General features: G+C 38.3%; 1 protein-coding gene and 1 non-coding gene across 2 annotated transcripts in view; one reads left to right on the top strand and one right to left on the bottom strand.

Annotated features, from left to right (window-relative positions):
* Positions 1-13223: 13223 nt before the first annotated feature.
* Positions 13224-22397, bottom strand: part of RAB39A (RAB39A, member RAS oncogene family) — a 32108-nt gene continuing 22934 nt past the window's right edge. The window contains exon 2 of the mRNA XM_068989328.1: positions 13224-13650. Within this exon, the coding sequence (XP_068845429.1) occupies positions 13224-13650 (427 nt within the window). The remainder of the gene's footprint in view (positions 13651-22397) is intronic.
* Positions 14364-14435, top strand: TRNAD-GUC (transfer RNA aspartic acid (anticodon GUC)). Its single transcript has one exon. It is a non-coding gene; the product is annotated as a tRNA-Asp (tRNA).

Here is a 22397-nt window from a genome sequence, read left to right as displayed (position 1 = left end):
CCAGAAAAACAACTAAATGAAGTAGAGGTAGGCAACATTCCAGAAAAAAATTCAGAATAATAATAGTGAAGATGATTCAGGATCTTGGAAAAAGAATGGAGACAAAGATAGAGAACATCCAAGAAATGTTTACCAAAGAACTAGAAGAACTAAAGAACAAACAAACAGAGATGAATAATGCACTGCTGCTGCTGCTGCTAAGTCACTTCAGTCGTGTCTGACTCTGTGTGACCCCACAGATGGCAGTCCACCAGGATCCCTTGTCCCTGGGATTCTCCAGGAATAATACACTAGAAGGAATCGATAGCAGGCAGAAGAATGAATAAATGACCTGGAGGACAAAAATGGTGGAAATCACTGCTGCAGAACAGAATATAGAAAAAAGGATGAAAAGAAATGAAGACAGCTGAATTTGATAATCAAAGGAAAGTGGGAAAGGGGGAAAAGATTGCCTTCTTTGAGCCGATGTTACTAGGATTATCCTAGTACTTATTCAGATTAGTTGAAGGGTGGCAAGATATTTCTTTCACCTGATGACCCACAGAATATCTTGTACTTTTATTTATAGTTTTATAGTTAAACAAGTCTGCTTTGTTCCACGACATTCTGATAGCTTTTTTGAGCAATAGTAACTTACAGTGGTCTGCAAATTTTCCTGCTTCCCTCTATTCACAGTTTCCCACTGGGACTTCTACAACTACCTGTATAACTATCTTAGTCTAACCCTATCAAAGTTAGGACATGAACATCTGAGGCATTATTTTGTCTTCAATTCACAGCAACAACTCATAGTCACTCTTTTCCCATGTATATTCCAGTCCACTTCTAACCTATTACTTTGAAGCAAATTCCTGACAGCCTATTATCTCACATGTAAGCATTTTAGTATGTATCTCTAAAACATTAAGAGCTCATTTAAAAACCATTATAATACTGTTGCAGGAAGGGGGACCCTTTCCCAGGGCCTGGGAGTGGGCTCTTGTCTAATATTCAGAAGTTAATTGTTCGAGGAGACACCCGTTCTGACAAAGCCAGAGACTTTATTGGGAAGAGGTGCCCAGGCAGACAGCAGCAGGATTAAGAAAATGCAGGAGAACTGCTCTGCCATGTGACTCACAGTCCCAGGTGTTATGGTAGTGGGGTTAGTTTCCAGTCGGTCTCTGGCCAATCATCCTGACTCAGTGTCCTACCTGCTGGTACACACATCTCTCAGCCAAGATGAATTCCAGTGAGTAGGATTCTGGAAGGTTGGTAGGACATATTGACTGAAGACTCCTCTCTCCTTTGGATCTTTCCCAAATTCTTCTGGTTGGTGGTAGCTTGTTAGTTCCTCTTCCTTACCAGGACCTCCTATTAGAAGATGACTCATGCAAGTGGTTACTATGATGCCTGGCCAGGGTGGGTGGTTTCAGTCAGTGGTTCTACTAACAATACCATTATCACACCTAAAACTCAACATAATGTATTAATATCACTGTTTCACATTCACCTTTCTTTGATTGTCACAAAATGCTTCTTTAGTTAAAACAGGCTCACATGATCAATATAACACATATGATCGATATATCCCTTAAATCTCTTTTAACTTACAAGTTTTTATGGTGGACATTGAGATATCCCATCCTGATCCCCTCTTGTGAAGGACTTTTGCACCAGCTCTGTTATCCAACATTCCAGCAGACTACATTCAGCTGTTAGTTCCCTCAGGAATTGCCTCAGATGCAGAACCACCTCACCCAAAGCCATACCCAAGGCCACACCTCCTCTGGAAGGCCCATCTCTGGCAACTTTTCAACAAAAAGGAATAAACGCCTCAGCATCTCAGCTTAACTCACAGTCAGCTTCCTTCCTGTCTCACAGACAGCTTCACAGTCATACATCCTGTGATAGTTGCTACCAGGAGATTTTCAATAGAAGAGCAACTAAAATGAGCTTTTGAAATGGAATCACTTCTTACTAGTATGATAAGTACACCATCAAAGGTTGAAACTTTCCCCAGTGATGAATACATGCCAGAACAGAACAGCTGGCGTGATATATAAGGCACTTGAGTAATATGTGTTAATGTATGGGTAATTATAGTTAAGTATAAGGACAGTGGTATTGGGTGGCTATCATTTAGCACAAAAGTATGAAAATGCAAAGCTGAGAGCATTAATTGCCAATTGGAAAGTAAGTCTGAAATCTAGAAGGTTCTCTGATACCTTACAAAGAGGCTTTTATCTCTTACAGTTGGAGAATAGAGAAAGCCAAGACTTTAATCATTAAGGTAAATGGGCTTCGAGAGAGTTAAACTCCCTGTAAGCCAGGTCTTTTATGCCAAGGTCAGGCCCTGAATGAGAAAGGACACATGGAGTGAAGTCATCTAGTTTGATGACTTAAAACATCTTTAATTACCAGATTTCCCCCAACCTTTTGAGGCTAAGTCCACACATCCCTATTAAGAACTCACACATCTCCCTTGGCTTGTTGATGATATCGATTTTTTTTTTTTCTCATAAGGCAACATGTGCCTCCCTTCTTAGCCTTAACTAGGGTTAAGTCACAATATAACCTAGTCAAGAATGTGCTGAGTCTGATAATGGAAAAAAGAGACTATATTCCAAAAGGAACTGCAGGACTTCCAGGATGTGCTGTCAGGGTCTCAGGGATTAGACATACTACCAATGTCTAACGGTGCTTGATCAGCAAGCCAGAATATAAGGTTGGATAAGCAAATTTTATTGATTTGGGAACACTGTCACAGATATTGTATTGAATACTCTGGCAAAGACCTCAGGAGGTGGTGCCAACTTTCTCCAAGGATGCCTTCTAGAAAAATAGAAAAAGTAACATCCAACCCATGCCATGACTGATGGTAGAGAAAGGGATAAAAGTCTCAGAAAAAAGAGCATGCTAAAGTGGATATACTTTGTAAAGGGGAAAATTCTCCAGATGAATGTCCTGGTAAGAAGGGAACCTGTCACTAAGTTCAGTTTTAGCTCTTCTCTGCAGGCTAGGGCTTATGGTAGGGAGGTCATTACAGAACTAGGGTTCCCAACAGGAATAGGGATGAGAGTATACCACTGTCCCCCTTTGCCTGAAAAAGCAATGAAGCTATTCTTTTCTACTTCACCCAAAACTCTGTCTGTCCCTGAGATTCGATTTGGCACCAATTCACAGAGGCAGTTTTCCACACCACACTCTGCAGCATCTCAGCAAATGTACATAGTAATGGCTTCTCCTTCCCGTCCTCCTCAAAACATACGATATTTGTTTGGGTGACTATGACCTGGGGAAAAGGGAATACTTATATATTTCAAGACCATTGGCCATGGGGGACGTAACATAGCAGGCCTGACTACTGTGCTTTGAAAGATCTGCTTACAAGGTTGGCCTTGGTTGGCATCTGGAAACTTGGATTTCAGGAAGGTTCTCATTATCCCCAGAACTGATAGGAGCAGCTTATGATGCCAAAACTGTTCAAATAAGTGGTTTATGCTGAATATGTGCCAGGTAGAGGCTGCTGATGTGATCAGCCCCAATAAAAACTCTGGGAGCTGAGTCTCAATGAGCTCCCATCATGGACAACATTTCCTAAGTGTTGTCACAAGTTTTTGCTGTGGGGATTAAGCACATCCTATGTGATTTCACCTGGAAAGGACCCTTGGAGTCTCGTGACTGTTTTTCCCCAGGCTTTGTTCCATGCACCTTTTCCCCGCTTTATATCATTTGCTGTAATAAATCACAGCCATGAGTAGATTATCTGCTGAGTTCTCCGAATCTTTCTGTGAATTACTGAAACTGGGTATGGTCTTGGAGGTCCCCTTTGACAGGGACTGAGCACTCATTGAAGGATAATCACATTGGACCTTTACAGTCATGAAAGGTATGGAGATTTGTCCACATGGGAATAGGTACATATTGAGTATGGTTTTACCTTCACTGTCTGCAATGCTTTTGGCTTCATGGCCATACTTGAACTCAAAAGATTCCCTTATAGCTTTGGGTCTGATCAAGGAACTAACTTCACAGCAAAGTACAGCACTGGGTTCATGCTTACAGAATTATTTGGTCTTCCTGAACACCTCATTATCCAGAAGCAGTTGGCCTACCTGAAAAGTAAAATGGCTTGCTGAACACTCAGTTACAGAGTCATATAGGAGATAAAATCTAAGGATGAGGTTCAATATTAAAGAATGAAGTATATGCTTTGAATCAGTTCAGTTGCTCAGTTGTGTCTGACTCTTTGCGACCCCATGGACTACAGCACACTGAATCAGAGACAATTATATGCTATAGTTTCCCTATATCTGGAATACATGGGTCTGGGAATCACAAAATAGAAGCATGAGTGACTCCTTTCATTATACATTGAGTTTTTCTATCATTTTAACTCACAGATTTTAAAATATTTTACTACACTATTATTCTTCCCTGGTGGCTCAGAGGTTAAAGTGTCTGCCTCCAGTGCAGGAGACCCGGCTTCAATCCCTGGGTCAGGAAGATCCCCTGGAGAAGGAAATGGTAACCCACTCCAGTATTCTTGCCTGGAGAATCCCACGGACGGAGAAGGCTGGTAGGCTACAGTCCACGGGGTCGCAGAGAGTTGGATACTACTGAGTGACTTCACTTACTCACTTACACTATTATTCATGGTGTCACTCATATTGTCCTAGTTTTAGCCTCTTCAGATTTGCTTCCAAGTCTCTTTGCTATGTCCACAGTATTCTTTGATAGCTTTTTTACTTTCTGATGTGACAACAACCCAGGGTCATTTTGTTCATTTCCGGCTCCAGACCAAGAATCAGGCATGTCATAAGAGAGCCCTGGCTCTTTTCAGTGCAAAATAGTACTTAGACACCAGATTCTGGATGTTGGTGGATGTGGGAAGGACTGAGAACAACTGATTTAGTCATTGTGACACCTATATTTTAAAAATTCAGTAAATGAAAATGTGGTAAGCTCAACAATAGAACAATAATCGATGAAACTGAAGTCTGGAAACAACTTTTGTATAGACATAGACAGTGCTAAAATATAGAAATGTAAATCTATGTGATAAAGATGGCAATTCAAATGTTTGGACAAAGGAAGGAATGACATTGGAACAATGGATTATTTAGACTAAATATTCAGAAATAAATTCCTATGTCATACCATCATGTATAGGTTAAGTTCTGATATGTAAAAGAATAAACATCAAAAGCAAAATGTAGGAGAGTATCTTATAACTTGGGGTCAGGGAAGAAATTTCTACCCAAGACAGAAATTCTAGAAAACACAAAAGAAAACAAAAATTTTACAACGAAAGATACCATGCTGCTGCTAAGTCGCATCAGTCATGTCCGACTCTGTGTGACCCCACAGACGGCAGCCCACCAGGTTCCCCCGTCCCTGGGATTCTCCAGGCAAGAACACTGGAGTGGGTTGCCATTTCCTTCTCCAATGCATGAAAGTGAAGGCACTCAGTCGTGTCTGACTCTTAGTGACCCCATGGACTGCAGCCTACCAGGCTCCTCCATTCATGGGATTCTCCAGGCAAGAGTACTGGAGTGGGTTGCCATTTCCTTCTCCAAAGATACCACAAGCAAGTAGTAACTGGTTGGAAGAAAGTAACTTCAACATACAAAACAAAAGACTTCCCTGGTGGTTCAGGGTAAGGGTCTGTGCTCCCAGTGCAGGGGGTTCGGGTTCCATCCCTGGTTCCACATACTGTAGCTAAGCCCATGCCCTGCAACTAGAGAAGTCCATGTGCCACAATGAAGACCCAGAGCAGCCAAAATCAATTAAAAACAAATAGTTTCTATTTTTTCTAATTTTCTATTTCTATAATTTCTTTTCTAAAGAAAGCTTTACTTAAAAAACAGTAAGAAAAATTCTAATAATCCAATTAAAAAAGAATATCAGTAGGCAATTCACCAAAGAAAAAAATCAATGATCAATAAATTTATGAAGGCTGCTCAGCCTCAGGACAGAAAAATGCAAATTAAAATGAGAAAAATTTTTTTTCCAGTATTTAGTATTAATAAAGATGTGAGGGGAACAAATTTTTTTGGCTGTGTCATGCAGTTTGTGCCATGTAGCTTAGTTCCCCAACCAGGGACTGAACCCAGGCCCTTGCAGCGGAAGTGCTGAGTCCTAACTGCTGGACTTCCAGGGAATTACCAACAGATGTTGTTTTACTTTCTTTTTTGAGACTATCATTGACTTCTTTTTAAATGAAATCTGGCAACAGCTACTGAAAAATGTGCAATGCCCTTTGACCGAGCAAGGACACTTTTAGGAATCTATCATATAAACTACCCACACATTTGCACCAAAATATGTTCACTGATATGTTCATTTTACATTATTTATAGTAGAAAAATTGGAAGTAATATAAATTTCTATTAAAAGTAGATATGATAATTCCCTTTATATTGTGGTACTCTATGAAGCCGTCAAAGAGAAAAATCAATGTATGTCAACAGAAAGAGATTTCCAAGATCCTTATTATGTGTAAAAAGCAAGTAACAGAATAATGTAAGTGAATTTCATTTATGTAGTCCCTCCTCCACTGTATATGTGTGTATAGCATGTGTAAATACATAAGAAAATGACATGAAGGATACACATAAAATTGTGAACAGTTATTTTCTCTTCAAGGAGAATAGAATTGACCTAGGATAAAAGGAGTCTTTCATTTTCTACTTTATGTATCTCCCTTCTTATATATATATATTTCTTTTTACATTACTAAGAGGAAATAAATTAAATATTGACATAATTATTTTCAGAAATAGGTCTAACAGTGATTCTTCTGTCACCACTCTATTTTTCTATATTTTCCAAATTTTGTACAATTAGCTAGTATTCATTACATAATGGGGACACTTCTGTTAAAATGTGTGTGTATTTGTCGCTCAGTCGAGTCTGTCTGACTGTTTGCGACCCCACAGCCTGCCAGGCTCCTCTGTCCATGGACTTCTTCAGGCAGGAATACTGGAGTGGGTTGCCATTTCCTTCTCCAGGGCATCTTCCTGATCCAGGGATCAAACCCAGGTTTCCTACATTGTAGGCAGATTCTTTACAGTCTGAGCCATCAGGGAAGCCCAAAATGATGGTACTACCTTAGAAACATGCTAATTGAAAGAAGTCAGTCATCAAAGACCACATATTATACTATTCCATTTATATGAAATGTGCACTGTAGGCAAATATAGGGACACAAAGTAGATTAGCGTTTGTTTAGGACTCTGGTAGTGTGGGGTGGGGAGGGTATTGGGAGTGACAGCTAGAGAGTACAGAATTTCCTTTTTCAGGTAACACAAATGTTCTGAAACTGATTGCAGTGATGACCGCACAATTTTGAGTGTACTAAAAACCATTTAACTGTACATCTTAAGTGGGTTTTGTATGTAAACTAAGTCAATAAAGCTGTTACCAAAATATCTTTTAAAAAACAATGCTGATAACCATTTTATATATAACTAAGAAGTCTAATCCTTTGACCTACAGTTCTTAGCACAGAGTGCATGTGCACTGTTCCTGGAGATGACTTCCCAGAACTGCTTTAGAGACATGATGGCCTCTGATCATTCAAGCACCTGTCCATCTGGTCAGATGCTGGGATCGCCAACAATCCTTGTTAGAGCGTTCTTCCCTGACTCCAAGAATCAGACCAGTAAGATAGCCATTATTAACAATTAGTTCCTGGCACATCACAGGGATTAAAACTGGCTTCATGGCAAGTTTGTAGTTAAAAGAATTATCCTAAAAATAAAATAAAAATTATAGGTGACATTTATCAAGTGCTTACTATGTACCAATCATTGTTGTAAATATTTTACATGTAAAACTGTTTTGTATGCTGAAGTTAAGAAAATTTTGTGTGGTTTAACAGCTCAATTCAAAATCTAATAAGTTCCTACTACGTGAGAGGCTGAAGCATGACAAAGATGAACCAACTACAAAAAAGTCACAAATTCTGAAGTATCTGTTAAAGCGAGGTGGATGATCATGTTCCCTTTTCTGCAATTCTGAAATCCAAAAAACTCTGAAAATCATAAATTCTTTTGATAACTCATTTGGCAACAAAAATTTGACCTGATCTGGTTATTGACAAACTTGTCTTTTTAGTGTGAATATTCATACATTTTGCTGCATATATGTTAATGCTTGATTATACTGTTCTACCCCACACTCCATCAAGGTATTATGTAATATATTAGAGATTTCAGATCTCAGATTCTTATTCATACTTCACTTGTGAATAAATATACACATGTATTTAGTAGTTGCTTCTGCTTTAAAAGCACTGCTAAAGATGGCGTACTAAAAATAGATAATGTAACAATCATGTGACAATGAGTTCTCATTCCATTCTTTTTATTCATTATTTAAAGTCAAATAACAGAGATGTTATGGGGAGGGAGGTGGGAGGGGGGCTCATGTTTGGGAACACATGTAAGAATTAAAGATTTTAAAATTAAAAAAAATAAAATAAAATAAAATAACATACTTCAAAAACTTTATGCCATATCTTTCTTCCATTGGCTGTCATTCTGAAAAAATTGCAAGAGAAATTGTAGCAAACATGTTTGTTCCTCCATGGAATATATAAACTAAAACTAAGTATACGGATCCCACATTAAATAGGATTAACTCAGCACAATAATCATCAATTAATAGTCACTGAATGTCACATAGATAATGTTTTAGGCACTATTAAAAAAATGATGAAAAATTTACCCAGAGACATACCAACAAGGAACACCAGTTTTTTAGTATCTTTAAATTTTTTCTTTTATATTTATTCTATATCAAAATGATGTGAATTAGATTGTATAGTAATTGATTAGATTGTCATAGCTCATCACTCATGTGTTACTAAGATTTTGGAAATACCAAGTCATTTAGCAGTTCATTCAGGTTCAGGAGAACAGTTTGTTAGTTATTTTAAGATCAGTTGCTCAGGAAAGTTTAGTGAGAAAACAAATTTAGAAAGATTCTGAAGCAGAGATGGTTGTTTATCAGCTGTGGAATATCCAAAAGTAGGTTCTGATTGGGAATGCATTCTACTATTTTAAAATACTAAGAATCTAACTTTAAAGCCTTAATAGTCTTTATTTTTTCTTAATGATTTCCTTTGCATTTCCAACTGAATCTCTTCGGGCAGTTATTGGGGAACAAATGAATTAGCTTATCAAATAGGTCTTTAGTCTTTTGAATGCTTCTATGTCATAACTAAGGAAATAGAGTGCACTCTTTTAAGTTGTAGAAGAAACACTATTCAGTCGACCTAAGAAAGAATTGGAAATTTTTATTTGAGCCGAATTTGAGAAATAAAACCTGGGAAGTATATCTCAGAAAGCTCTGAGAACTATTCTACTTGTTATAAGTCAAGGCACAGTTTATATAGTTTTTTGAGACAGAAGGCTATACATCAAATGACATATCATTAGTGACAGTTTACATAATCCAGGTCTAAGTGTCATCATGGTAGGTTATGTGATCCTTTACAAGACCAAGAAGGAATGTTATCTTTTAAGGAGTTGTCTTTTTGATGCTTGGCCAATGGTGCTCTTAATGATTGAGCAGGTATTCCTGCTGATGAAAGAGATTTGGTTGATGCACAGTGGGGGAGAGAGGAGGCCAAAGGGCAGAGAATTCTTTTGTTTAGATTTTTCTTATCTTGCCTTATCTGTGAATTTTATTTCACAAAGTCAAAGGAAACTGTGTTCTTCTTTTTATAATTTCATTTACGTATTTATTTTTGGCTTTGCTAGGTCTTCATTACCATGCATGAAGCCTTCTCTAGTTGAGGTGAGCAGGGGCTACTCTCTAGCTGTTGTGTGTGGGCTTCTCATTTTGGTAGCTCTCTTGTGGAGCACAGGGTCTGGGAAACAAGGGCTTCAGAAGTTGAGGAGCTTGCGCTCAGTAATTGCATCTTGCAGGTTCTAGAGTGTGGGTTCAGTAGTTGTGGCACATGGACTTAGTTGCCCTGAGGCATGTGGGATCTTCCTGGATCAGGGATGGAATCAGTGTCCCCTGCAGCGCAAGGCAGACTTTTAACCCAACTAGACCACCAAGGAAGCCTGAAGCTTTGTTCTTAATTTAACCAATGGCAATATAAAATCTGACAAAAGCAGCACTAAGATGATTTTATTAATTCACAGATTCAGTTTTTTCATGATGTAAAGTTGGATAAAAAGACTGCTAAAGTTATCTTAACAATAATAGAAATGACTGCTTTGATTGCTACCAAATCAAACCAACTAACCAACCAAACAAACAAACCGAAATTGCTTTGAAGCTTTGGGAAACCTAGAGTAAACTCCCAAATTTCCAGGCTCAAAAACTCTTGTTTGTTACTACCGTGTATATAAAGGCCACATTTACACACTCCACACTCCAATTACATAATCATTTTGGCTTAAGCTTAACCATTTAATGAAACATATCACTACATGCCCTGAAAGGGTTAATAATACTCAAGATGAGCAAATTCAGGGACAAATTTGTTATATGATTGGATAGTTTTTCATTTCTTTGTAATCACATTTAAAATATTTAATAATTAGCTAATTATTAAATTAGCTACATTGTTCATTTTAAAGATTTTAATTTAAGTAAGGTTTAAATTAAGTATTAAATTATATAATTCTAATGTAAAATCGAGTATTTTTGATTTATAAGAACCTTAGTCAAAATATTTTGCCTGGAGCTAATATCTTTACTACATTGGCATTATTATCCATATGCTACATAATGATGTGTAAGAAAATAGGTCAGTTACTTATATGTATAGGGAGATAGGCAGATAAATAGATAAAGATATCTGGCTAAGGTTATAAAGATATTTGGCAATCTGGTATAAGAACTCAAAAATTTCAGCTCCTCTATAATATAACGATTTAGCCCAATTTTAGACTTTGTAGATTCTGTTAGATGACATTTCCCCTTTTATTCAACACACACACACACACACACACACACACACACACCCTGACACAGCATGATTATGGAAAGAATATCAACCAAGATATAAGAATTACACTTTGATGCTTGCTTCTGCTTATGTGTGATTCTGCTAAGTATCAGCTTTATGGGGCCCTGCATTCCCATTTGTTTCTTTTGATTTCTTAACTTGATTCTAAATCTTGGAACACATCATACGCTTTGACCAAACATGAGTGCTGTACCAACATTAGTATTACAAAGGGTATCCACTGAAAGTTAAATCACAGTTTATATTTTAGCTGTTTAACTTTACAAATAGCCACAAATAACTGTACTTTACTGTTAAGTATTCACTATGTGAGTTTATGCTACTTTGAACTGATGAAAATTATAAGATTTTAAATTATAACAATAAAAAGAGACTACTTCACTTTTCGGGTGACAGTATTGTCTTATCTGCCCAGTTATAGTTTGAACTTACTCAAGTAAAATTAATCCAAGGATACCAAGAAAACATTTACAATACATTAAAAAAATTATAGCAATGGTATAATTCACAGTCTCTACAGGCACTATAAAAATACTTACATTAATCTAGAAAGGTACTAGTATTTAAACATTCAAAGAGGCACAAAAACCACATTCAAACATGACTTTTGACTGAATTAAGTCTCGTGGGATTTTCTTGCCTAACATTTCCACTTTAGAGGAGCGGAGTTTCAGGGTAACAGTCTACAGAAATATATCAAGCCAAGAACTGTGCCAGGTCCATGAAAGCATACACCTTCTTTGCTCCTTCTGTGTGGGAGGGAAGGAAGATAACATGGGAAAAATTCTCATCCATTGTAAACATAATAGTATGCCCATCAGCAGTTGATATTGATCTCACATTTGTATAATTCTTTCTCCACTCACAAAACTTTTCTACATGATTCACTGGATTCCCAAAATAATTCCATGAAATACAATTAATGAGGTCATTAGCCTTGTTTTACAGATGAGAAAACTAACAGAAGTTGTTACTTACTCATGTATGAATGCTGGAAAGCAAAGGCAAGCTTAGACCAGGTTTTCTGATTTCTCATTAAATATTCTTTCTACTATACAAATTTGGTTTTCAAACAAATGAAGCAACTACAGTTAAACAGTAAAGACCTTATGATCCCAAAAAGCAGTTTGTGATCAAGAATGGTTTACAGAACAGAATAGAAACATATATTATAAAATATTTGACATTGTCATAAAAATGTCCCTTTCAGGAGGGGGATTTAATTAACAAGTTAAAATTAGGAAGCTCAAACATTATCTTATACCCTTAACTCATTATTTTATTTTTACTTTTACTGATGTGAATGTTATTTCAAACATCTAGTCAATTTTTCTTGCCCCCTAAAATATTTTCTACACTTTCCTTGTATTGAAAATGGGGAAATTTGGAAATTCACTTGAACATAAAAAGCAATTATTAAAAATATTCTACACTTACCTATATTGATAATTTTCACAATAGCTCAAGGTAGACTGGATTTACTTTTCTTTGAAAATGTCATCAGTATATAAATTCATTTTTCCTATTAAGGACAGTATACTACAAAAACAAAACATTTGCTGATAGTGATCCTTCATTTTGATTTTTACAAATATTTATAATAAAATATTTTGCTGAGATTCTTAGATGTCTCTATAAAACATAAAATTTTCAGGAGCAATAAATGAGAGAACAAAAATTAATATAAAACTTATCTTTTCATGTTCAAGCAAAATTAAGGGAGAATATTTCAGAGAATGGTTACAAACCTGCCACTTTAAGCAAGAAATTGTTATTTTAGGCCTAGTTAATAACTCTGAGATTGTTTACTTTGTAAATGAACAGTGCACTTTTAAATCCACTTTACTATTTAATATTAATTAATGCTAGAGAATGTAATTCCTGATAAAATCTTTTCAATAGATTATATGTGTGCATAAAACATCCATTTCAAACTATCAAGAAACATGAGTAATATTGACATATTTGGATATTATGGTCAGTCATATGCTAACAAAATGAGAATGAAGGCAATTATGTAGACACTCCAGTTTCCAGAAAATGTTGTCTGCTTTGCTTGATAATTTAGCAAAATACCAATCTGGTAGTTTAACAAGTTAGCATATTGCTCTGAATTAAATACCTTACAAAACAGCATTAGCATGGGTTTATAACTTTTTTAAATGCTTTCATCATATCATTCTGTTGTTAATGTTGGTATTTATCCTGAAATGACACCCAATCTGTTCTTAATTCTTTGGCATGTTTGAAGTCAGCAGAAGCACTCTTTCCTGGGCTTTACTGCTTCCTCAGAAGAATGCACAGTATTTGGAACGAAACCACTTTTAACCCCTTCCCAGCCATCCTGAATACAAATCTCTCCCCTTTTAATAAGTTCATATATGTCTCTTGTCAAGATAGTGAAGGATTCCTCAACATTCGTAGCGTCTTTTGCTGAGGTTTCTATATACTTCATACCACAGTCTGCTGACAGTTTTTCAGCTTCTTCCCTTGTAACTTGACGTTGTGAAGCTAAATCACATTTATGTCCCACTAGCAGAAATACAATCTGAAATGGCTGTACGTGCATTTTTGCTTCTTCCAGCCAATCTTTCACATGTTCGAAAGATCGTCGGTTAGTAATGTCAAATACTAAAAATCCACCAACCGAGTTGCGGTAATAAGATCGAGTTATTGATCTGAAAAATAAATAGAAAAAAAGGTTGTAAAAGGACAACTTGTTCTATTTCAAACAATGTAGCACCATAACAAAATCTGAAGATACTTTAAATGTGATTTGACTAGAGTTTATAAATCAAACATGCAGTGTCTCAAGTGAACAAAAAGATTCTATGAAACTAATACGCAAGCCAGTTTCATCCACTGACAATATTAAAGTAGATATTTTTAGATAGACAAATAAGCACTTATATGTCATCTCACACTCAGGATTACTTATTTTTAAATATCTGATAGGATAATTATCACATTACCATGATTAAAAGGATGTATACAGAAAGTTTTGGTTCAGGGCAGAGGTTGCAATGATCTTAAGAATCTTTTCCTATCATTTAGGTCAACAAGCTACTCCTTATATCAGTCAAGGAAGAAGAAACAAGGGCAAACTCGTCATGTCAGTTAGAGGTTTAGTCCTGGGTTAGCCATACCTGTTCAAGAAGCAGGAAATTGTTCAGACACGGGATATGAATCTGAGATGTATGTACTAATGATTATTGGCCTCTACGGATCTAGTCTCTGCTCTCCCGGCCTCAGAAGGCCAACCTTTACAGCTTTCTCAAAACCCTTTGCCCTCTGGGCTGCAGTGGGTTTCAGCTAGCGGGAGGGGGGTCTGCTGGAGACTGGAGGAAAGGGAGGACAGGGTCTTTACCCCTCCCTTTGTCTCTGTCAGGATTCCCTGGTGGCTCAGAGGTTAAAGCATCTGCCTGTCATGCAGGAGTCCTGGGTTCGATCCCTGGGTTGGGAAGATCCCCTGGAAAAGAAAATGGCAACCCACGCCAGTATTCTTGCCTGGAGAATCCCATGGACACAGGAGCCTGGTGGGCTACAGTCCACAGGGTCGCAAAGAGTCGGACACGACTGAGCGACTTCACTTTCACTTTGTCTCTGCCAGGCTGTGATTTGGTAGTGGTTGTTTTCTTCTGCTTCTGGTTGAGGTTGCTGTTGGGTAGTTCCTCTCCCACGGCTCTGCCTCTCAGCAGGTTCTGGCAGTCTCATTCCCTTTCCCTGCCCCTCTGGCCAGGTCATTATAGCTTCCCACTGAATGCTTCACCATTCTTTGTTGGTGCCCTTGACTTGGCCCACATTTCTGGAAACAGTCATCTTCATTAAACTCTTTGCAGTTAACCTTTCAAGTGTGCCATCTGTTTCCTGACTAAATCAAGAGGCAAGATGGCAAGGCCATACATTTTATATTTTTTGCCTTTATGTATGTTGTTTTCTCTACCTAGAATGTCTTTTACACTTTTCTTTGCCTAGCAAACTCCCATTTCTTCTTTAGAGAGTCAGTTTAAAAAGCCTATCATATAAAAAGCCTTCCTTGTCACTGTCTTCTCCTCCTCTACCTCTCTTAGGTATTTCTCTAATAACTCCATCGAACCTTTGGCATACTGCCATTATTTATCAATTTTCATAATGTATTGATTGGATTTGTTGGTATGTCTTCTACTTAATGAAGACATAACAACAAATATGTTTTCCTGAGGGCTAAACATATTCCATCTATGTATCTAATTGCCTGACAAGTGATAGATGTACTTTAATATTTGTTATATTGGATTAATTAATCTTATTGGAGAGGGAATGTATTAAATGTTGTACGAGCTAGAGATCACATAAGTGTCTCAGTTTCCAAGTTGTCAGTGATTTTTTTTTTTTTTTTTTTGGTCAAGCCACATGGCTTGCAGAATCTTAGTTCCCTCGTGGTGGTGGTGGTTTAGTCGTTAAGTTGTATCTGACTCTGCAACCCCACAAACTGTGGCCGGGCCAGGCTCCTCTGTCCATGGGATTTCCCAGGCAAGAACACTGGAGTGGGTTGCCATTTCCTTTTCCAGGGGATTTTCCCAATCCAGGGATTGAGCCTGTATCTCCTGCTTGGCAGGTAGATTCTTTACCATTGAGCCACCTGGAAAGTCCTTAGTTCCCTGACCAGGGATCAAACCTGGGACTCCTGTAGTGGAAGCATGGAGTCCTAAACACTGCACTGTTAGGGAATTACCCAAGTTGTCAGTGATCTTAAGCATTTAGATCATCCTTAAGCAAGTGTTCCCGTTACTTGCCTGAGGCACCAAAGATATTTGTGAAGGGTCAGTAACTTTACATACCTTCTTTATCCTTATTGCTGAAATCACAGCTCAGTTCAGAGTCTGGATACCACAAGTACAATTTGTTGAAGAAAGATTACCTCCCCTCTGCATATCTCCTGCCTGCCCTTCTCCTTGGAATTCCTAATAGAGAGGCTCTTAAGTGACTGCTTAAAAAAACCTCTTTCAAGGATTACTGTACCATACAGTTGGAGACAGTAAGAAAAAACTCCCCCATCATTGTGTGAGTGCTAAGTTGCTTCAGTCATGTTCAACTCTTTGTAACCCTATGGACTGCAGTCCACCTGGCTGCTCTGTTCATTGGATTCTCCAGGTAAGAATACTGGGGTAGGTTGCCATACCCTTCTCCAGGGGATCTTCCAGACTCAAGGACTGAAGATGCAACTTCTGCATTTGTAGGTGAGCTCTTTACCACTAGCACAGCCTGGGAAGCACACTCCTATTACCACTGGCAGGCTATAAATAGTGCAGTTCATTTAAGTTGTTGCTGTTCTTTTTTAATTTTGAGGGATAACGAATTTGTTATTGTTTTGCTGCTCATCTATATACACTGGACTTTAGGCAGATGTGCAGTGCTCCCCAGGTGGCGCTAGTGGTAAAGAACCCACCTGCCAATGCAGGATACCTAAGAGACAGGGGTTTGATCTCTGGGTCTGGAAGATCTCCTGGAGGAGGGAATGGCTATCTACTCCAGTATCCTTGCCTGGAGAATCCCACGGACAGTGGAGCCTGGCAGGTCAAGGTCCATAGGGTCGCAAAGAGTCGAACACAACTGAAGTGACTTAGCATGTAGTATCTTAAGGGAAACCTAAATAAGGCTGATATTAGACTGAAAGCTTTCACTTACTCAGAACCAAGTCTGTATTACTCTCCCTTCGCCAATTAATTTACTACCAGTATAATTTAAAACAATATGCCTTTTAAAAACAATTTTATTTATTTTTATTGTTTACTTTTGACTCTGCTGGGTTTTTGTTCCTGCATGTGGCTTGCTCTAGTTGCAGCCGGTCGGGACTGGAGCGGTGCATGGGCTCCTTGTTGAGGTGCTTTATCTTGTTGCTGAGCATGGACTCTAGGGTACATGGGCTTCAGTAGTTGAGGCATGTGAGTTCCGAAGCTGCAGCTCTTGAGCTCCAAGCACAGGCTCAATAGTTGTGGCACGTAGGCTTAGTTGCTTTACAGCATGTGGGATCTTCCTGGGTCAGGGATCGAACCTATGTCTCTTCAGTGAGCAGGGGGATTCTTTGAGCCACCAGGGAAGCCCAAACCAACATGCTTTTGTGGTTAAAAACTCAACACTGTTTAGGATTGGAGGACACATCTGCACCCGTGGCTGACTCATGTCGATGTACGGCAAAAACCACCACAATATTGTAAAGTAATTAGCCTCCAATTAAAACAAATTAATTAATTAAAAAAACAACACTGAAATGCTTGTCTATTAGGCAGAGGCATGTCTTACACTGTAGGAAATGCTATATATTCTAGCACTCTGTATTTAATTTTGAAAACATATTTGGAATACTGGCTAGCAAATCATTCCATAGAATAAAATAATAGCAAAATATATGTAACATATTCTATAAAACAGCCCTTATTAATGATTAGTTGAAATAAAAGGCCTCAATAGGACATCTGCCTTTTTCAATATAATAACTTGATCTCCAGTTTGTATCTGGATATTAGATTTAGAAATCTGATATAGTTAGGCTTCAAATTCAGAATTAGTTGTCCTAAGAAGTAGGGTTTTCCCTAAAATAATTGGGTATCCCTGCTGTCAATTATTTAGGGGAAGAGACAAGCCTCAAGATTGAAAAACAGAACTTGAGAACCAGGTCTTACAGAGATGATGAGGGGGCATCTATCTTTCTCTGGAAGTTCCTCTCTTGGGTTGAGACACCTAGGTCTTCAGAATGTCTTAAAGGTGTTTTAAGGAGGCAGGGAATAAACCCTAAAAGAACTAGGTAGATAGGTCTTCCTGTAAAGAATCCAAGAGTTGTAAGGAATGAAGAGCAACAATTTTTTTTAAGCAACATCTTTTGCATGTTATTTTATATCTATTTCCTTCTGGGCTTTGAAAGTCTCATTGAATGAATAAATGATTTAAAGAAAGCCTGGGGAAGGTTTCACTGGACAATTACAGGCATGACATTTTAGAATACAGACATGCCCTCTTTGTCAAGAGCTATTATGCTTTTGAGAAACAGTTCTTGGCTTAAAACCTGGCTTTGATAGAGATTAACAAACAACAGGTGTCTGTGCAATCCGAGTGCTCATCAAGAGCCAGGTGTTCTGATTCATAGGCAGGAACTATGTCATCAAACCCAAGTCATATATACAGGCAGGGATAGAGGTGGAACCTGAGGGGACCTGGAGCAACACAGCTCACACATCCAGCATGTCTACTTCTGCAACACCCTCTCAACCTATGGGCTTATGTGGATTTCCCCTATAATCAGAGGAAAAAAAATTCAAGTCTGCCTTACAGATGGCTCTAAATAATATGTTTGCATCAATCAATTCCACTCAATACTGGAAAGGAGAAATCCTTCCATTTCTTCCAAAGGAGAAATCCTCCATAAAGAGGAACTTTTACCAGAGGAAGAGATGGAGAGGTGTATGTTAAGGACCTACATCAATTCATGAGCAGAGGCTAAGGGTTAGGTATGTTGGAAAAAACAAAATCAGAAGATTGATAATAAGGATATTTGGGATGTGTGGATGGGTTTTGAGTATGCAAATACTGTATCCAATGTCAATATTTACCAAAAGCCTCCTCTGTGAAGGAGTTCTTAATAATCGGCTAAACAAAATGTCCTGTCCTACACTCATCAGTCAGTATTTTTATCCTATTTTGAACTCAAAGTGATCGTGGTAGCAGGCTGACTGGGCTCAACACAGACTTTCTTGTATCTCAACTTTAATAGCTTAATACTCAATTTTCTAGCAGTTAATGGTATCTTGAATATGGTACCTTACCTGGGAAAACCATCCAAAAGGGGACACTGATATGTTCTCAGTGTAAAAGACATTTAACGTGGACTCAAGCCATGCTAGCACCACCATCCATGAACTTATGGAATGCCTTATACAAAGTCATGATATCTCACACTTTGCTACAGACCAAAAGGTTTCAGTTAACAGAGGAAGAAATGGCCTGATTCCATAAGATCTGATGATCTTATGTCACTATCGCCTAGAGGCATACACCTATAAAACTGTGGAATGGATTATTAAGATCCAATTATGTTAACAGATACACACACACACATATATATAATAGATAAATAAAAAGTTTATCTATTTGTTTAGATAAACTTCCCTGGTGGCACAGTGGATAAGAATCTGCCTGCTATGCAGGGGACATGGATTCAATCCCTGGTCCAGGAAAATTCCACAAGCCGAGGAGCAACCAAGCCCATGTGCCTCAACTACTGAGCCCACATGCTACAACTACTGAAGCCCATGTACCTAGAGCCTGTGCTTGGCAACAAGAGAAGCCACTGCAATGAGGAGCCTGTGCGCTGCAACAAAAGGTAGCCTCTGCTTGCCACGACTAGAGAAAGCCTGGGCAAAGCAACAAAGGCCCAGCACAGCCAAAAGTAAACAAAATATTCAATATGCATTACAATAATCTAAGTGGAAAAGAATCTGAAAAAGAACACACACACAACCCCCACCCCACCCCCCTCCGACACACACACATAAAAAAACTGAATCAACTTGCTGTACACCTGAAACTAACACTGTAAATCAACTTTAACTAAAAAAAAAATTCAGTTACGCTCATGCCCAGGAGTTGACACCCTGTAAAATTTTAGCATGATCCTTCAGGATGTATATGTTCTAAGCTAGTGAGGAATACAATAGGTAGTGATTTTTTCCCTATAAAAAGATGCTGTGGTATGGGAAACAAAGGGTAAAAGTGGGGTGACGGTACCTTTTACAATTACACTTAATGAGTCACTAACATTTTTTGTTGCTTCTAATCTCTGTGACTCTGAACTCTGCTGATATAAAGGTTTTAGCATCCAAGGGAGAAACGCTTTCACTAAAGAACCTCGTGACACTTCTATTGAATTTGTAGCTGAGACTGCCAACTGTCCATTCAGGGTTTCTTATGGCAATGGGTGAAAAGGCAAAAAAAAGGGGCAACAGTATCATGGGGACCACACTGGCCTCTTATGGTTCTCGCCATGGGATCTTTGGGTTCATTCCAAGCCTGGTCCCCAGCTATCCTGTCAAGGCTCTGTGACTCAGACATGCTTCCAGTAGCTTTTGTTTTTTATTAAAGTCCTCAAATTGATTTGCTGCTGGCAACCAAAGATCTGATTGATAGATGCTACAGATATTTTGTAGGAAAGAATGATGCAAAACAAAGTTACAAACATAAACTTTCAACATAGCTTTATGAAGCCAAAATTCATTCATTAAAAAAAATTTTGGTAAAAAACACATGAGATTTACTCTCTTAACAACTTTAAAGTATACAGTATTGTTAACTCTAAGCACAATGTTGTACAACAGATTCTCTATTTTATTTTATTTTTTTAAATTATTTTTATTTTTATTTTTATTTTTATTTTTTTTTAAATTTTAAAATCTTTAATTCTTACATGTGTTCCCAAACATGAACCCCCCCTCCCACCTCCCTCCCCATAACATCTCTGTGGGTCATCCCCATGCACCAGCCCCAAGCATGCTGTATCCTGCGTCAGACATAGACTGGCGATTCAATTCTTACATGATAGTATACATGATAGAATGCCATTCTCCCAAATCATCCCACCCTCTCCCTCTCCCTCTGAGTCCAAGAGTCCGTTATACACCGCTGTGTCTTTTTTCCTGTCTTGCATACAGGGTCGTCATTGCTATCTTTCTAAATTCCATATATATGTGTTAGTATACTGTATTGGTGTTTTTCTTTCTGGCTTACTTCACTCTATATAATCGGCTCCAGTTTCATCCATCTCATCAGAACTGATTCAAATGAATTCTTTTTAACGGCTGAGTAATACTCCATCGTGTACATGTACCAAAGCTTTCTTATCCATTCCTCTGCTGATGGACATCTAGGTTGTTTCCATGTCCTGGCTATTATAAACAGTGCTGCGATGAACATTGGGGTACATGTGTCTCTTTCAATTCTGGTTTCCTCGGTGTGTATGCCCAGCAGTGGGATTGCTAACAGATTCTCTAGAACTTTTTCATCTTGCATGACTGATACTTCCATTCTCTTTGAATAGCAATTTCTTATTTCCTACTCTCTCCCCCATGCCCAGCCCTAACAACCACCATTCTGCTTTCTGCATTTGTGAGTCTGACTTCTGCAAATACCTCATATAAGTGGAATCATGCAGTATTTGTCCCTCTGTGACTGGCTTATTTTGCTGCAGGAAAATGGGGAGCAAGAGGACAGTCATGTCCCAGGTCTCAGGTGAGTCCCTGAGACAGGCCACCAAGTAAGTGTCCTTGGCAGGAAAGAATTCAAGAGTAAGCCATAGTAAAGTGAAAACAAGTTTTTCTGGGAGATACACACTACAGAGATGAAGTGTGGGCCATCTAAAAAGTCAAGAGGCCCTGTATAAATGGGATGGTTAGTTTTTATGGGCTGGGTAATTACATATGCTAACAAGTAGGAGGATTATTCCAATTCTTTCAGGGAAGGGACAAGGATTTCCAGGAGTTGGACCACTGCCCACTTTTTGGTCTTTTATGGTGAGTTTGGGAATTTTCATGGCACCTGTGGGTATGTCATTTAGCATGCTGCTGCTGCTGCTGCTGCTAAGTCGTTTCAGTCGTGTCCGACTCTGTGCGACCCCATAGACGGCAGCCCACCAGGCTCCACCGTCCCTGGGATTCTCCAGGCAAGAACACTGGAGTGGGTTGCCATTTCCTTCTCCAATGCATGAAAGTGAAAAGTGAAAGTGAAATCGCTCAGTTGTGTCCGACCCTCAAAGACCCCATGGCCTGCAGCCTACCAGGCTCCTCCGTCCATGGGGTTTTCCAGGCGAGTAGGGTGCCATCGCCTTCTCCAATTTAGCATGCTACTATATAACAATGAGCATAAAATGAGGCTTAAAGTCAACTGGAGTCAAATCTTCTGCAATCTTGGGCCTAGCTGGTTCTAACCAGTTTATGTCATCTCCTCAATGACTATGTCATTCTTTTAAAGATTGTGACCTGCCTACTTCTCTCCCGTCTCAATTTCATATATTAATACACAATGCTCCCAAGATTCATCCTTATTGCAGCATATGACAAGGTTTCTTTTTCTTTTTTATGGCGGAATGATTTTCAATTGTATGTATATACCACATTTTCTTTATCCATTCATCTCAAAATTTATTCCTATATGTATATTAACTTTAGAATAGAAAAGGAAAAAGGTTGTCTTGTTTATGTAAACATTTTAAACTGTTTAATCATTCTCTCTAATTTCTTTTCCTGAAATATATATAGACAAATTAAATTGAGAGCACTGGAGTTTGCTTATATTTATAGAGTTACTTAATATATGGGCAATGCAACCAAGTGTGAATGAGATCTTGTATTTTATTATTATGAACTTTATAGGATGTGCACTAGCCTCTTACAAAAGCAAC

The sequence above is a fragment of the Capricornis sumatraensis genome, chromosome 16, assembly GCF_032405125.1.
Source record: "Capricornis sumatraensis isolate serow.1 chromosome 16, serow.2, whole genome shotgun sequence".
Taxonomy (NCBI): domain Eukaryota; kingdom Metazoa; phylum Chordata; class Mammalia; order Artiodactyla; family Bovidae; genus Capricornis; species Capricornis sumatraensis.
Note: the sequence above shows the minus strand (reverse complement) of the source record. Positions and strands in the feature narration are given on the sequence as shown.